This window comes from Podarcis vaucheri, assembly GCF_965113315.1.
Source record: "Podarcis vaucheri genome assembly, chromosome: 7".
Classification (NCBI taxonomy): Eukaryota; Metazoa; Chordata; class Lepidosauria; order Squamata; family Lacertidae; genus Podarcis; species Podarcis vaucheri.
This window is the reverse complement of record NC_138765.1, coordinates 29,062,170-29,078,465: the sequence shown is the minus strand read 5'-3', so window position 1 is coordinate 29,078,465 and position 16,296 is coordinate 29,062,170. Positions and strand designations below refer to the sequence as shown.

At 42.9% G+C, this 16,296-nt stretch overlaps 1 protein-coding gene across 3 annotated transcripts in view; it reads left to right on the top strand.

Moving 5' to 3' along the window:
• The window catches only part of ARID1A (AT-rich interaction domain 1A), a 131,345-nt gene that overhangs the window by 105,548 nt on the left and 9,501 nt on the right, over window positions 1-16,296 (top strand). For all 3 annotated transcript variants that reach the window (XM_082231462.1, XM_082231461.1, XM_082231460.1), the window contains 8 exons: window positions 261-350; window positions 1,240-1,407; window positions 2,284-2,602; window positions 4,227-4,372; window positions 4,466-4,575; window positions 9,889-10,098; window positions 10,544-10,748; window positions 16,069-16,201. In XM_082231462.1, coding sequence (XP_082087588.1) covers window positions 261-350; window positions 1,240-1,407; window positions 2,284-2,602; window positions 4,227-4,372; window positions 4,466-4,575; window positions 9,889-10,098; window positions 10,544-10,748; window positions 16,069-16,201 — 1,381 coding nt within the window. The remainder of the gene's footprint in view (window positions 1-260; window positions 351-1,239; window positions 1,408-2,283; window positions 2,603-4,226; window positions 4,373-4,465; window positions 4,576-9,888; window positions 10,099-10,543; window positions 10,749-16,068; window positions 16,202-16,296) is intronic.

Genomic DNA, 16,296 nt, shown 5'->3' with positions numbered 1-16,296 from the left:
TGCTTTTGCCTGGCTGAAATGAGTTCTTCACCTATGATAATACTGCTTGCTTAACTAGATGAAGTATGTGGTGGGTATAGAAATCTGTACTTTGGGGGTAACTCTACAGAGGTAAGAGCCACATCTGTAGCTCCACCTACTTTCCCCTCTGGCCCTGCCACTTTTTGTACCACTTTCAGGTTTGTCTTTTTTTGAGCTGCTTTAGTGGGGAGTAGGGTGAAATGCGGTTCTTCACCATCAATTTTTTCTTTGTTGTGCAGGTAACCAGATGCCACCTCGACCACCTAGTGGCCAATCAGACAGCATCTTGCATCCCTCCATGAATCAGTCAACCATAACTCCCGATAGAGGTGTGTGCATGTGTGCAATGACAGTTGCGCTGTTTTGCCTGGCTTCTTGTATATAGCAAACATCTCAGTGGTTCACGGATCAGTCCTGATGCGCATGCCTAGCTTTTACAGGATAATCTTCCATGAAAGGTGTAACTGGTGATTTACGAATTAGAGTAGGGAATTGGGACAGTCGTTAATGTGGAATGTGAACTAGAAACATACACAATGCTTTTGTGACAAAATTAGTTTTGCCATCGTGCAGTTTGCATCATTCTCCAAATTATGCTAGATACAGACACACACACATACTTGTTTTCCTTTTGCCATTCCACCTCAGGTTATTGCTTACAACAGCCTTTCCCAACCGGATGCCTTCCAGATGTTGGCGATTTCCAAACTCCCATCATCATAATCATTGGTCATACAGTCAGGGGTTGATGGGAGTTGGGAGTCCAAAATAGGTGCAAAGGTGCCCAACAGTAAACTCAAATGTAACCTCTTAACTATAGCAATCAGTGGGAACAATGCAAATTTGTCATTAGCATGTGGTACAGCTGACTGTTGCTTGTTCTATTTATTCATTGAAATAGGGTACCATGTTTCTTTTATTTTTGCCACCCCATTCTCACTATTCTCAGTGGGTTCAGATAACTTAGCAGTCATCATAAATAACTCCTCAAAGTGACAGCTACAAAATAAGAGTGTGCTGTGCCACAGTTATCATAAGACTAGGGAATTACCATGTGAGAATTTGTCATTGAGGTTTTCAACTATTAATGTGAAAACTTTACCAGGCATGTCATTTATGAAGAATTTAGGATTTCCAGAACTAATTATTTTTTAAAATGTGTTTCCATCTGCATAGCCTGCTTTTATAACAATATCCCTTGAAATCATTATTAATTAGGTTACATACAGAGGACTCCACAGATGCCCCAGTATAATTCCCCTCAGCCTGGGTCAGCCTTATCTCCACGTCAGTCTTCTGGAGGACAGATGCATGCTGGGATGGGACCTTACCAACAAAATTCCATGGGCAGTTATGGACCTCAGGGGGGTCAATACGGGCCTCAAGGTGAGAGTATTACACTTGTGTTTCAAATAAAATGCATGAGCAGTGAACATGTGTTGTTTCTGTGGTTGGATAAAGAACACCTGCTTAAGACAATGAGATACATGGGTAGAAAGCTTGAGCAGTCTTGTCTCTTGACCTACGAAGTGTGTGCTTACAGTTTTTATCATGGATGTTGTTTATTGGATTAAAGTAAAGGGTGTGTTCTGCCACCATTGCTGAATCTGAACTTGGGAGTGTCTAGGCATAAACTAAGTATCAACACAAAACACTTAACAGAAGATTTTAATAATGTGTGCTACAGTATTCATTTAGAAATTTTGGGAAATGGAGGGGGGTTAAGTGTGACTTTGTCTCCACTTCATAGCCCTTAATTTTTTCATCAGTGTCCCATACTTTACTTGGCCAATACAGTTAGTTTTGGTAACTTAACTAGTCATCTTAATATTTGGATCATTATTGATTAGTCCAGCCTTTGACAAGGATTAGCTGCTTAACTTAGTCATGAGATCTCTGGTGGGATGATGCATGGAAAGATTCCACATAATGTGTGTACTGCTTTGTGGTTGATATTGCAATGTAGCTGTGATGAGAGAGAGAGAGAGAGTGTGTGTGTGTGTGTGTGTGAGAGAGAGAGAGAGAGTGAGAGAGAGAGAGAGAGAGAGAGAGAGAGAGAGAGAGAAAGAAAGAAAGAAAGAAAGAAAGAAAGAAAGAAAGAAGGTACTGATGTGGAATAGATTAACATTAGGACACTATTTTGTGAAGCCAACATTCTCCCATCTTTTAGCTTGCCTTGTAATATGCAGGCTCAAGATGCAAATGCAAGAATTGCCAGGATATTCTTTAGTCTTACTGATCATGCTCCCCTTTTCTCTGTAGGTGGATATCCCAGGCAGCCAAACTACAATGCTATGCCCAATGCAAATTACCCAAGCCCAGGAATGGGAGGAACCATGAACCCAATGGGAGCAGGGAGTCAGATCCATGGTCAAACTGGTGTACCACCCTATCCTGGGCTTCCTCCAGGGAGAGGATTGAGCCATGCTGCCATGGGGAATAGGCCCTATGGACCCAACATGGCAAACATGCCTCCCCAAGTAGGGACTGGGATGTGTCCCCCACCAGGTGGCAGGAAAGCACAAGAAGCTGCTGCTGCTGCTGCTATGCATGCTGCTGCCGTCAACTCAATCCAGAATAGGTAAGCCATGGGGGACCCCTTACCTCTGAAACAGAATTTCCTAGAATTTCAGCTCTTTAAAACAATACCTCTTTAAATAAGTCAGAATAGTCTTCCCTAAATCCAGAGTAAAATACTGTTAGTCACCCTATTTGCAATACAGAAAAGGCAAAGGCAGTCTCAGATACTGGCACTGAATTATTACCAAAACACTCCAAAGCAAAGTACAGTCACAAGAATAGGGTGGAACTAAACATCTGTATCTGTATATATAATATCAAGTGTCGCAGGCCAGAGTAAAGAGGTATATCTTCATCTTACAGCAGAAACTGCATAATGAAGATGCCAGACACATCTTTGTGGGGAGGAAATTCCACAATTTAGGGGGTGCCACAGATGAGCCTCTCTCACGGCATACCATCCTCCAGGCTTCTGAGGGCACAGAACTACCAAGGGCCCCCCCTCCTGCTGATCTTAACACCAGAGAGGGTTTGTGGGAGGGATGCATTTGGGGCCTAAGTCATGGTTAAATACCATATTGGCCCAAATATAAGCCACAAGTCAAGGGGGGGGGGGAGAGATAAAAAGACAGTACCCTCCTAAAGCCACTTCCTTCCTTGCTTTCTCCCTTCCCGGCCTTGGGGGAGAGGACAGGGGACTATGCGTGGGGCGGGCACTGCTTTGCCATGCTCCTGGCACTGTTTGCCTCATGCTCCTGGCTGCATTCTGGGCGGGGGTGGGGGAGCCACGCTGCGTTGCCGGCGGCCTTTCCCCTTCCCTGCTCTCTCCCTTCCTAGCCTTGGGACTGCGTGCAGAGTGGGCACCACTTTGCTGTGCTTCTAGCTGCACACTGGATCATTTTTGTAAGGTTGCGAATATAAGCCACACTTCAACTTTTCACGGTCAGAATTTTTTTGGGGAAAGTGTGGCTTATATTCGGGCCAATATGGTACCAACATCAGACCTTAATTTGGGTCTTGAAACAAACTGACAACCAGTGGCGGTTAGGGAAGGCAGATGGGGTGGGTAGTGTCTTCTGTTGGATTATAATGGAATTCATTTTTCTGCTGTCCAACGTTACCTGGAAGAGACAATAAAATAAGTGGGGTGGGTTTCTTTTGTCTTGTATTGGGAAGGCCTCTGCTTCAGTTGCATCTGGAACATGTATATTCAGTGAGCAATTTACACAGTATTGAGAAGTTTGGGGAAGAGGGCTGTGCCAATTTTAGGCGTGTCCAGTTGAGACGTGGTCGCCAATGGGTGGGTACTTTTCAACCTGGAAGAAGGCAAAATGAGGATGGAATGGGGTGGGGTGCACTTTAATGCATTCCACTAATGCACATGGGGGCCAGGAATGGAACCCCAACACAAAATGGTTGCCACCTGTATCTTGATGCTAAAGGAACTCAAACCTCAAAACCTTAGAAGAGCTGAACTTGCCTCAATAGCCCAGATCTGAGTCTCACTTTTTCACCCACACAGCAAGTCAGAGATACACTAAGGAATGCCCACTATGGAGAAAGATAATCTCTTTAGTCTACCTGTTTGTGTAGGGAATTTAATCAGGAAAAATCACATTATTAGCCAAGTGCTCATTGGTAATGTACACAGTTGACTATTTCTAATATAGTTGTGTTGTTTTTAGGCCATCTGGTTACCCCCATATTAACCAAGGAGGAATGATGGGAACTGGGCCTCCCTATGGCCAAGGAATAAATAGCATGGCTGGCATGCTCAATCCCCAGGGCCCACCATATCCAATGGGTGGGAATATGGCCAACAATTCTGCAGGTAAGATGCTGTACCCAGTCTTTCTGCCCAAGTTCTTTGTGTTTTTGAATGGCAAGCTGAAAAACATTTTCATGTTGGTGTTTGACTCTCTAGGGATGGCTGCAAGTCCTGAGATGATGGGACTCGGGGATGTTAAACTAACACCAGCTCCCAAAATGAACAATAAGGCAGATGGAACCCCCAAAACTGAATCCAAGTCGAAGGTAAAAAAAAAGTTTTCTGTAGCTGCTGCGGAGATTGGGAGGTAGTTTGTCAGCACTGGTTTTTAAAGAAATGTGAGCCTGGATTTTATTAGTGTGCATTTGACTCTATCTTATGTGATTTGGTTATGTTGAAAGTATGAGACTTTTCTTGTTTTACCACCCATATTGTTGCTGAACAACATCATTTCCTTGTAGAGAGCTGCACTACCAACTTCATATGATTGCCAAATGAGGCACTTGTTTGTGCAAATTCAGAGAACACGTAAGCATTTATGGGTTCTTTGAAGCTTGTTGGATTGTGCCTGGAACACACTTAGACCATGCCTGCGTAATATTCTCCTTTATTAAGTAATGTGTATTGTACCTCTTGCCTGGGGTTTACCTCCAATAAATCATGGCCCTAAGGCATAAAGAGCTCTAGAGCTATACAAAGCTTTTCACTCCAAAGCACTTTATTCTATCCTTTGCTTGCATTCTGTTGCACTAGTGGACATTCTCTGTGGAATTAAGAGTAGAGCATCTTATACATTTAGTCTATATTTCCAGTGTGTGGAATGGCCAACCACATGCCAGGTTATGTGGGATCAGCTTTCAAAGATGCACAGAAATGTATTTCTGGTTATGGGAGTCAACAGTCTTCCCCCATGAGAGCTTTGTAGCAGTGTTTATTATAATAGAAGAAGCAACTAATCATATTTCAGATCTAAATGACAAAATGCTGTGCGAGAATTTTTTTTAAAGTATTTGTGGATGCTCAGACCCCGAGCTTCATGCATCTTCTGTGTCTTTAGGACCTGATTTATTTATTTTTGTTTTTTAAAAAATGGCAAAATTTCCAATATGTCCCTCAGTGCCAACCTGAATTAGTGTATAGTTCTTCTTCTGATGATGTATCATAGAGGGTGGGATTCAAAAAGAGCTGTTGCAAACAGGGTTTGAAATCCTTATTAAGTGGAAACTGTAGTTACTGTTTATGTCACCAAAACACTTTAACTGTGGTTAAGGAAGAAAGAGGGAGTTGGCTCCAGAGTAGATAAGGGGATAGGAAGCACATCGTATCTGTGGCCTGCTCATATTCTGATTTTACATCTGCGCCAGCCCAAGTAGATGTGGCCTTGGACATTCTATGCAGGATGTCTCATTCATATTACATGTTACATTGGCACCTCAACTTTCACCAATCTGGAATAGAGATATATTTCCCCCAAATTATTCTAACCCTCAAATGTTAATTTTGATGATAAGGGAAATGCAGTCACTTTATATTTTTCTTCTGCCAGACATTTGGTTCTTAGAGAATTAGCTTCTTCAATGTTCTACAGTAGCAACCTACTTATAAGGTTAATAACTCTGAATATGGGATCTTAACTCAATTTGTCAATTGTATCAAATAGGGCAGTGGCCAGGAGGTTGTCATCCTGGTGCCAAAAAGCCTTGCAGGATTCTCCCCATACCTTTGTTATTTTTAATTGCAACAAAGTAGAGGAATAGTAAAGGAATAGTAGAGCAGTTTAATAAAGCTTTGTTCTTTTTCTCAGTCCAGATCTAACCTCATAGTTACTGCTTCAGAGAGTCTTCCTTGTGCCCTTCAGACTTCCTCGTAGCAAAATATTGACATAGCTAAGCAAGTTAGCTTCATTGATCTTTACTTAGCTAGATAGGGTCTGTTTTCAACTCTGTGGCAAATAAGCCTGGTTCCTTTAAACTCAAACTGCTCTTAGACTTTGATTACCTGGTACCTCCCACAGCTTTCTGCTTTAAAGACTGCACTTCCAAGTGCTTGAGGTTGGAGCCATAAGGAAAGGGACTAATGCAAAAATTCAGTGTACATTTCACAAAGAAATTTTGCTTACATTTTCTTAATGCTCAGACAATTGGGCCATTGCCTAGTCCCATTAAACCCCCATGTTTATTCAACTAGTCTAAAATTCACTGGGCAGAGTGATCCTCTCATATGTTGGATCAAATGAACCTTCCCTGTCTCTTAAATGAAATAATTCCCTGGGAGTGTTTTTCCTGAGGCAGCTGTTGCCTTTTCTTCTGCAGTACAATCTTCCTGCAGTGAGAGAAAAGTAAGAAAAGAACAATCTGTCTAGGTAGCGGCTAGAATGCCATATGGGTTTGACTTGAGACATCTTAGGAGCCCAAAAGGAACATTATCAAAACTGATTACCAACTTCTTTGGCTGGGAACTTGCATAGACAGCAAAGTTATCTTGAGGATTCTGACCCTGACAAAGGAAGCAACTTTGACCACTAGTTGTCTAACTTTAGTTTGTCATAAAGTCTTCTTTCATTGCCTTTGTTTGGTGAAATGCCTTTCACTTTAACTAATGCTGATCCAAGACTTGCGACTATTTATCTGATTTGTATATTCATTTTCAACAATAGTTGTGAAAGCAGGTTACCCTTCCAGAAAAATAAATGTTATTGATAAAATGACAGTAATAACGATACAGTGTTGTAACAGTGACAGATTTAAAAATGGACAGCTATTATTAAAGTAACATCTTAATAATAAAAGGCTTGCCTGAAGAGAGAGATTTTAACAGTTCATTGGTAACAGATTCCAGAGCTTGGGGGCCACCAGCAAAACAGCTGCTTGGATGCTGGCCACTAGCCTGATACATGGTGGGAGTGCAAAGAGGTATTCATCCTTACATCTCAAAGTGCATGGCAACAGGTCATGTGCTTCCAGACTTGGAAAAATCTGCATACTATCATTGATCAGTTGCTTGAAAGTTATACTAACACCCCCTTCTTTCTATTTTAAAACTCAAAGCTGTGCAAGCACTGTGTCTCACACTATTGCTGTGACATAGTGTGTGTAGTTTGCTCCTGCAAAGAGAAGTTGGCTAACAGAATTAGGAGACATCTGGATGTGGGTGTTCCGTTTTTCACCCCTGATGTTTCCTACATCTCTTACTGACTTTTAACAGTGGAGCTTCTCGTTCTGCCCAAATCCTCACTTCTTCCCCAGGCCAGTTTGTCATTGTCAAGAGGTTTTCCTTCTGGCCTGTGTACAACTACATTCAGATAATACTGGGCTGACCTGCATCCACATTTCATGCTTTTTAACAAAGTTCTACCATCTCTATAACCTCCTGCTTCTACTACAGATCTCTTAGTTCCTTGGTTGTCTCTTTACTGAATGGTTGTGTTGCTAGTTTCTCTTCATTGACTTGTTTCCATTATTGCTTCTTTGCTCGAAGACAGAATATTTTTGGATTTTCACACAGTGTTGCTGAACTTGCTTTGACTGGTCTTTTAACACCAGGTTGGTATTCTTCATTACCAAGCCTTTTTGCAGTGAGAGACCAGAAATATTAACTAGTTCCTTTATTACCAGAAGATCTGATGTTTGTGAGAGAAGTTGGACATACCAGTGAATGTACTTGTCTGCACCAGTCCATAGGTGCTGTCCCTTCTCCTTGTTGTATGGAACTTATAATTCAGCAGCCTGCATTTCAGAAACATACAATATCTGTTTACTGAAGAGTGCTCTTCATAGCATCTTGATTCTTCTGGGAGCTGGGTGAGGGACAACTTAAATAGGGCCATGCCTTACAATTCTGAGAAAGTTTTACTATTTGGCATACCCCTCTTTGTGGTTTATGAAAGGAAAAGTCACTGGTGAGTCCAGGCTTCTTCTCTGTAAGGATTCAATGAGGCTGCAGCTTTCCCAAAACTCCTGTGACGTTTTGTTTGTAAATATTATCTTACTCTTTCAACACCCATAAAGATAATGTCTGAAATTCTACTGGAGCCCATTATATTGGCTTTTTATTTATTGGCTATTCACTTGTTGCATAATCACTGTAACCAGCAAGACTTGAATCTAGATGATTATGTTTCATTTTTCTGGCACATTTGTACTGAAATTAAACTTTCATAGGATCTCAGCCATCTTCAGATGCACCATACTTCTGTAATCAGCTTTATTTCGTAAGTTGTACTGCATGAACATAGTTTCTAGGGTTAACACTTCTTTTACATTTGTTTCTAAGACTTGTTTTTACAGTGTTTTAGTTTGTATTTAGCATACATGCAATTTTATTTATTTATTTATTTATTTCTTGTACTGCCTTTCTGCAACCTGCCCCCTCCCTATGCAAAGTGGCTGACAAAAATAACCAAACGAACAAATTAACCGAAATCCTGTATTGGTAAACAAAGCAGCAAAGACAGTATCAGCACATCAATAACTAGCATTATAAAAAGAAAATTCATGGCACTTTTAGTAGCCACCAAATAAAGCAGAAAATCGAGATTAATTCAAATTAAACAATGAGACTACAATAAAACAACAATAATGGAAACAGAAAGCTAATTAATATGAATTCAGAGTCATTAATCAACAAATGCATGGACGAGCAGGACAGATTTCACTTCATGTCTAAAAGATTTAAAAAGAGGCTAGACATATATTCCTCAGGTGGAGTTGCATCATTTGGGTATAACCCTTAGCCATGGTCCACTGTCTAGTAGCAACCTGCATAACCTCTGGAGATGAGTACATCCAAGAAAGTTCATTGATGGCTCAGCTGCTGTGCAGGTTCATATAAGAGCAGGCAGCCCTTAGGGTACCATGGTGCCAGATGATGTAGGGATTTATAAATTAAGACCAGCCCTTTGAATTGTGCCCAGAAACAAACTTGAAGACCACAAAGGTATTTGAATATGGATGTAATGTGTTGATTCCAAAAGATAAAAGAAGACGAAGAGTTTGGATTTGATATCCCGCTTTATCACTACTCTAAGGAGTCTCAAAGCTGCTAATAATCTCCTTTCCCCTCCTCCCCCACAACAAACACTCTGTGAGGTGAGTGAGGCTGAGAGACTTCAGAGAAATGTGACTAGCCCAAGGTCACCCAGGAGCTACATGTGGAGGAGCAGGGACGCAAACCAGGTTCACCAGATTATGAGACTACCACTCTTAACCACTACACCACACTGGCTAGATTCATGACTAGTTAATGACCTGGCTATCATATTCTGAAATACTTGTGAAGTTTTCAGAGAGACAGCTGTACATATAATGCACTGCAGTAATGAAACCTGGATGTTACTAAACTGCAATGTCAATGTCATCTTTGCAGTAAAGGACCAGTTTGTAATTATTGTACAACTGATGTTAACCTAGATTTCCACAATGCATTTAGACTGAAGTAGGGTGGTTGCGCCTACATCAGAATGGTGTCATTGCTTTTCTCCCTGCGTTATGTGATGATATCCGAAGACCTACCTTTTCTCAGATTGCTTTTAAATTAATGTGTGATTCTCTACTCTGCTTCTTTCTCTCTTTTTTCTCTAGAAATCCAGCTCCTCTACTACTACAAATGAAAAGATTACTAAACTATATGAGCTGGGTGGTGAGCCAGAAAGAAAGATGTGGGTAGATCGCTATTTGGCTTTCACTGAAGAGAAAGCAATGGGCATGACCAATCTTCCAGCTGTGGGCCGGAAACCCCTAGACCTGTATCGGCTCTATGTCTCTGTGAAGGAGATTGGAGGGCTGACTCAAGTGAGTTAACTTAAGCTTGTATCTGTTAAGATTCCCTTTCTCAGGTCCGTCTTACACACAACACATGTTTATATATCTTATTAACCCTGGAGGAATGCACAAGGCCACATCTAATTCATAAATTCCCTGCCCTGATAAGCAAAATTCTTGATAGGTTGCTTCAGTTTTTTTATTCACATTACTACATCAGTTTGGGGTAATACTACTGTTAGTGCTCCCTCCCCTCTTGAACTTGTGTTTTTATATTTGCTTCCCTAAGATGGACAATAAATTGCTTATTGCTTTTTTTTTAATCCTTTGTTATGAGGAAGGAAACTGGTGATTTATATTTGAGTTTCCTTACTTTCCTAAACACTACTTGAGAAGTGTATCACTTTGCCTGTGGCATGCTTTAGAAAGGAGATGTGACTTGGATTTAAAAGTTGGCTCTTCTGGCTTTGTGCAGGTTAACAAAAACAAGAAATGGCGTGAGTTAGCAACCAATTTGAATGTGGGTACCTCCAGCAGTGCAGCTAGCTCTCTGAAGAAGCAGTACATCCAGTGTCTCTATGCCTTTGAGTGTAAGATTGAGCGAGGAGAAGATCCTCCCCCAGACATCTTTGCAACTGATTCAAAGAAGTCACAACCCAAAATACAGCCTCCATCTCCAGGTGAGTCAACTTTGACTTCTGAAGTGTTGAATTCATCCTGTCTTGTAATGCCCAGATCAGGGTCTAGTAGGCCACACCCTGTATCAATATATCACAGTTGCTCAACAGGGTCCTTATTCTACCATAATGTGGAACTGTGGCAGTTATATATTTTTAAAAGGCATATTTACAAATGTGATTTATCTAGGCAGCCTTTCTGCATTTGTAAAGGTGTTAGAGCATCGTTGAGAACTGGAGGTGGCTTTTGCCTGCTCCAGGCAGGGTAGCTCTTTCAGATAAAGGATGGCATGGTGGGATTATACACTGATGTAGAGACAGTTGACCTTTCTTTCTGTTGTTCACTTAAGACTTGAAAACGTCTTGCTGTATATCTCAAATTTGACACCTTGTTTTTTAGAACCCAAAAGTATGCTTTATAAGGCTGGAATGATAGATTTAGTACTGATACGTTGCAGATTTCTCATGGGTTCATGGTTTGGATCAAAAATTTTGGTATCTAATCTTGAACTTGAGAAGACCTGGTTTCAACATATCATTCACTTCTTACGTATAATGTTGTGTCGTTACACAGCTGCCTGTACAATCACAACATGCTGCTCAACTGAATGGGCCAAATATGTGTGCTAAATGTCTATTTTCTGTTAGTAGTCCTGTATCTCTGCAAACCAGATAACTGACTTTTCCAGCAGCCTGGGATTGTTGCAGTGAAGGGTGGGACTAGTACAAGAAAAATGGGAACCAAGACTAACAATTGGCTTAAATACACTGCTACTGCTGTATTAATGTTCTTCAGCATACTAGCTGTCTTAATGTTTGAAGAGCTCTAATCCATATACTTGAATTTTTTTTAAAAAAGACTAATATCCACTACAAATTAGGCACTGTTAAAAAAAAGTTTTTCTTTCTTCCCCACCCCTTCGCTGTAAAGGTAAGCACTGCTTTTTCTTAAGGCAACACTGCTGTGATTGAAGTTCTTTTGCTTTCATTTTTTACTTATGCTGACCAATCCTTGTTTCACGAAAATTTCTCAGAACTTTGGTCATCTATTATACTCCTGGCCATATGTGGGGGGAGAAGGTGGGAATGTGAGCCCAAGGCTTATAGTGGCTCCTTCCTGCTCAGTAAACCATGGTTTAACATGACTTGCAAGCACGGCCACTGTGTTACTATCATGGTTGTGGAAATCGATGGGGGGCATATTAAAGAATTGTGACAAGGCAGCACTGTATGCCTGTAGCTACATTCTGAAGTAACTTCCTTTACAGCAGCATGATGGAGAACAGTTGACACGTCAGAGGTTTTGGGGGCTGATGTATCAAATAGGAGTGACATCCAGCAGCCAACTAAAAATGTATTAGGAGTTGTGTTACATAAGATCAGGTGATTTGTCCATCAAATCCAGTGTTGTCATCTCTGGCTGGCAGTGGTTCCAGGATGTCAGATGAGAACTTTCCCATTACCTGCTACATGATCCCTTTGACAAAACATGTCACAGGTTGATCCTGGGACCTTTGGTCCTCAAATCTAATTGGTGCCTGCAAGAGTCTTAATTTGACCTGTGAGACTGTTTCCCTCAAGCCACATCCACTCGCTCCAAACCTGGCATCGTATATGTCATGTGTGAGGTAGATGAATACTACAGAGGAACAACCAGGAGCCTTTGAATGAGCTCCTTCTTGTTCCTTGGCAAATGGGGCTTGTATTCATCGTATTTTGATTTGGATGGCAAATACAAGCTCTGCTGGGATTGTTTCGACATGGGAGTTCCCAAGCAGAGCCAGTCCTTGCTAAAAGTGGGGCGTAAAGTCACAATCAGCTGGTTGGCATTGACTTCAAGCCCCAATTGGATTGACTGGGATCTGTGTTTGCTGTGCAGCTTGAGTCCAAGCCTCCTTGCAAAGGAAAAATGGATCACCTAATATCATGGTGATGGCATGCCTGTCAAAGTAGCACAGCCAGAGGTGGCAGAACTCAGGATCTAGAACTCTGATCAGATCATATTCCTCACCCCCCTGCTGTACAATGAAGACGTACTATTCCACAAAACAATAGTCCCTCATTTGGAATCATTCTGTATATTTGAGCAGTCCAATACTGTTCGGTTGCTGAATGCACTAGCTGGGATTCAGTAAAAATATCACTGAGAGTAGTGATGTGCTCTTGCTCCCTTCTGGTGACCCAGTCTGAAATCCATTGCTGGAAGAGGACATGGTGGGAATTTGAGATAGACATCATAGGATCTGTACCTACCCTTTTCCTGCTGCTTTGTGCGACTTCTCTTGAGCAAATGGATATGCTTCCAGTCTTCTGCTCCCTGCAGTGTGAATCCTTTTCATATTCAAATACTGTGGCTGCTTATTCTGAGTAAATTTAGTGGAGGGGATGCATAGCAACAGCATCATTTGAACCTGAACCTCCTGGACAGTCATTTTTGTTGTTGTGAGAAGGTGTGGTGACATGTTGCTTGGAGTATCCAAGTGACACACTATCTATCCCACACCACATGAGTGAGGGGATGCCCCTGTGGCAAATTATGTGATGGAGGCATCAGGGATACAGGTGTCATTTTGCCTGTCAACAGTACGGTTTCATAGGGTTACCGTATTTTTCGCCCTATAGGACACACTTTTCCCCCTCCAAAAATGGAGGGGAAATGTGTGTGCATCCTATGGGGTGAATGCAGGCTTTCGCTGAAGCCTGGAGAGCGAGAGGGGTCAGTGCGCACCGACCCCTCTCGCTCTCCAGGCTTCAGGAAGCTCTGCGCAGCCCTAGGGAGCCCAGGGCGAAGTCACGCCGGTCTCCTGAGGTCTGCGCAGAGCTCCCTGCAGCCCCGGGCTTCGCGCAGCTCTGCGCAGCCCTAGGGAGACCAGCGCGAAGTCGCGCCGGTCTCCTGAGGGCTGCGCAGAGCTGCATGCATTCCGAAGCCTGGGGCGCGCTGAAGAGCGCACCCGGGCTTCGCGCAGCTCTCCGCAAGCCTGGGGAGACCGGTGCGACTTCCTGCCGGGCTCCCTAGCCTTGCGGATAGCAGGCTGTTCTCGGGGCTGGGGTTGGGGGAAGCTCGGGCTTCCCCCGTGCCAGCCCCGTGCCTGGGGGGGGGGATATTTTTTTCCCTTTATTTCCCCCCCCCAAAAAAAAACCTAGGTGCGTCCTATGGGGCGGTGCGCCCTATGGGGTGAAAAATACGGTATATCCAGTCCTAGACCTGTTCAGGGTGGACCAATTGAAATTAATGCACATTACAAACTAAGGTCCATTAATTACAATAGGTCTGCTCTAGAACTCAGTTGGATAAAACCCATAATCTCTAACCCACCACCTCAAAAACAATTGTTGTAGGTTTCATTTGCTGCATTTATTGTATACATCTGCTTATTGCATTTTTATTGTAAAGCCTCTCCAGGAAAGTTTGTTTGAAGTGTGAGGTTGTGTATGAATTTAAAAACTCACAAGTACATTAATTGGTGATAACACAACCAGCTCATTTTTGCTGTGTTGACCAACAACTGTAGTGGGACAGGAAACCATCAAACACTTGCGTTGCAATAATGCTGTTAACCTCCAAAGTGCCACAGTATTCCTTGTAGTTGCCATGAGAGGCTACCATAGCTAGCTCTCTAGAACTTATTACCCCTTTAAGAGTTGTACAGCTCCAAAAACTAGCTCTTGCCTGATTTACCTGCAGGCCTCTTTTAACTAAATGTCCTGTGTTGCTTTGGTTTCTGTTGGCTTCTGCTGAAAAGCTAATGCTTGTGGCTGGAAAAAGCCATGTTCCTGTGGTTGGATGGGGCTGATCTGTGCACTTAGGGGTATATCTGAAGGGGTAAACTTGCAGTTGAAGCAAACAGCTCGCTTGTGGAAGATGCCAGGGTTCTCCAGCCAGCAAAACCCCCCTATTTATTGTGTGTGGGTTTGTGGTGCTAGGTCCTGATTTGCTTTGCCACTCTCCTTAAAGCATTTGTGGTGCTAAACAACTCCTTGCAGTGCTGCACAAGTAGTGTCTTGTGTGTTAGATGCTGCCTCCTGGACTGCTACAGCATAAGCTTGCGCTCCCTCTCCCCTCCCTTCCCCAATCCCTTTCAGCTTTTTTTGGCTCCTGGTTATGAATGAATGGCTGGCAACATGTGCCCTGGGAAGTGCAGCCAGTTAGGCTCGAATTCACAGTGTATGGAATTGGCATCCCTCCAGCAGTTTGTAAATTTGTGAGTTGGGAGGGACAGCAGGGGGTGGGGACGAACAACAAATGGCAGAGACACAGGGAATGTCTCGAAACCTCTTCCTGCTGATGTCAGTGTATTAGAATGCAGCAGCGACTTTGCTTGTTGGATTCCCAGGGGAACGGAATGGAGCTGAAAGGCTAATGAATGGGGAGAGGGTGTGAGGGGAGGGGTTATGAATGAAGCTCCCTGCTGGGCTTGCCTCTGCCCTTCCTTCTCAGGAGATGTCCCCAGACTGGGAGGGAGCAGCAGAGCAGAGGGAGAGGGTGCCAGGAAAGTGGGGCGTAAACAAACATGACCTGTAGCTGACCTCTAGAGGATTTTAATGAATAGCTGAAATGACTCATCAACTTGCAAGGCTGAGGCAAGGGATATCAGTGCCGAAAATGGTAACTAATGGAAACCTTAATTAAGAGTTTGGCTTTCGCTAGCTGCTAGGGGTGTATAAATCTGAGAGATGGCACCATTAGAGGCTGTGGTTGGCCTGGAACAGCAGAACTCAATAAACTGCACAGCTGGCTTTTTGATATTGTATACCTGGATTTTCATACAGTTTCCAGCGGTCTTGTGTCGAACAGTCCAGAGTAGCTGCTTGATCCCTTTTCCTTAGCCTTCTATAGAAGAATTTGTCTTGGACTTCCTGGGAAGGCTCCAATGGAGATGCCCTGTGCTGCGCTTTTAGAACCTTTTGCTTGAGGCGCTTGAACTAGGAGTTAGGTTTTTAATCTGCCATCAACATGCCTTTCTTGGTCATGTGCAAAACTGGACCATACTGATGCGGAATTGCCTCCCTGCCTAAAGATGCAGTACAGAACATTGTTTCTCCTAGGAGACTTTGTTTTGTGGTCTAGTTCACAGCACCTTTCAGTTAAGCCTAGCAAATTTGGGTTAATAGTCACAGGCATTATGGTGTGTAGGAAAGAGCAAGTTCTGTTATAAAAATGATGACCATTGACTCCCAATATATCCTAGGATTTCAGGAAGTTGCACTTCCCTGTTCAAGAAGTACTACCTTTGAGAGTTTGCATTGCTATAAAATCCTTCAAGGTTTTTTCTTAATAGCTTCTATTTACCATGGAGCTGATGCCTCTCTTCTCTACTTGCAGCTGGTTCAGGCTCCATGCAGGGCCCTCAGACACCTCAGTCCACCAGTAGCTCCATGGCAGAAGGAGGAGACTTGAAGCCCCCAACTCCTGCATCTACGCCACACAGTCAAATGCCCCCTTTGCAAGGCATCAGGTATTCCGCAGTCAACTTCCTACTACTGACAAATGCCTAAAGGCTGCTGTGCCTGGCCGTGGCTTTTCTAATAGATTGCATTGATTGACTTCCAT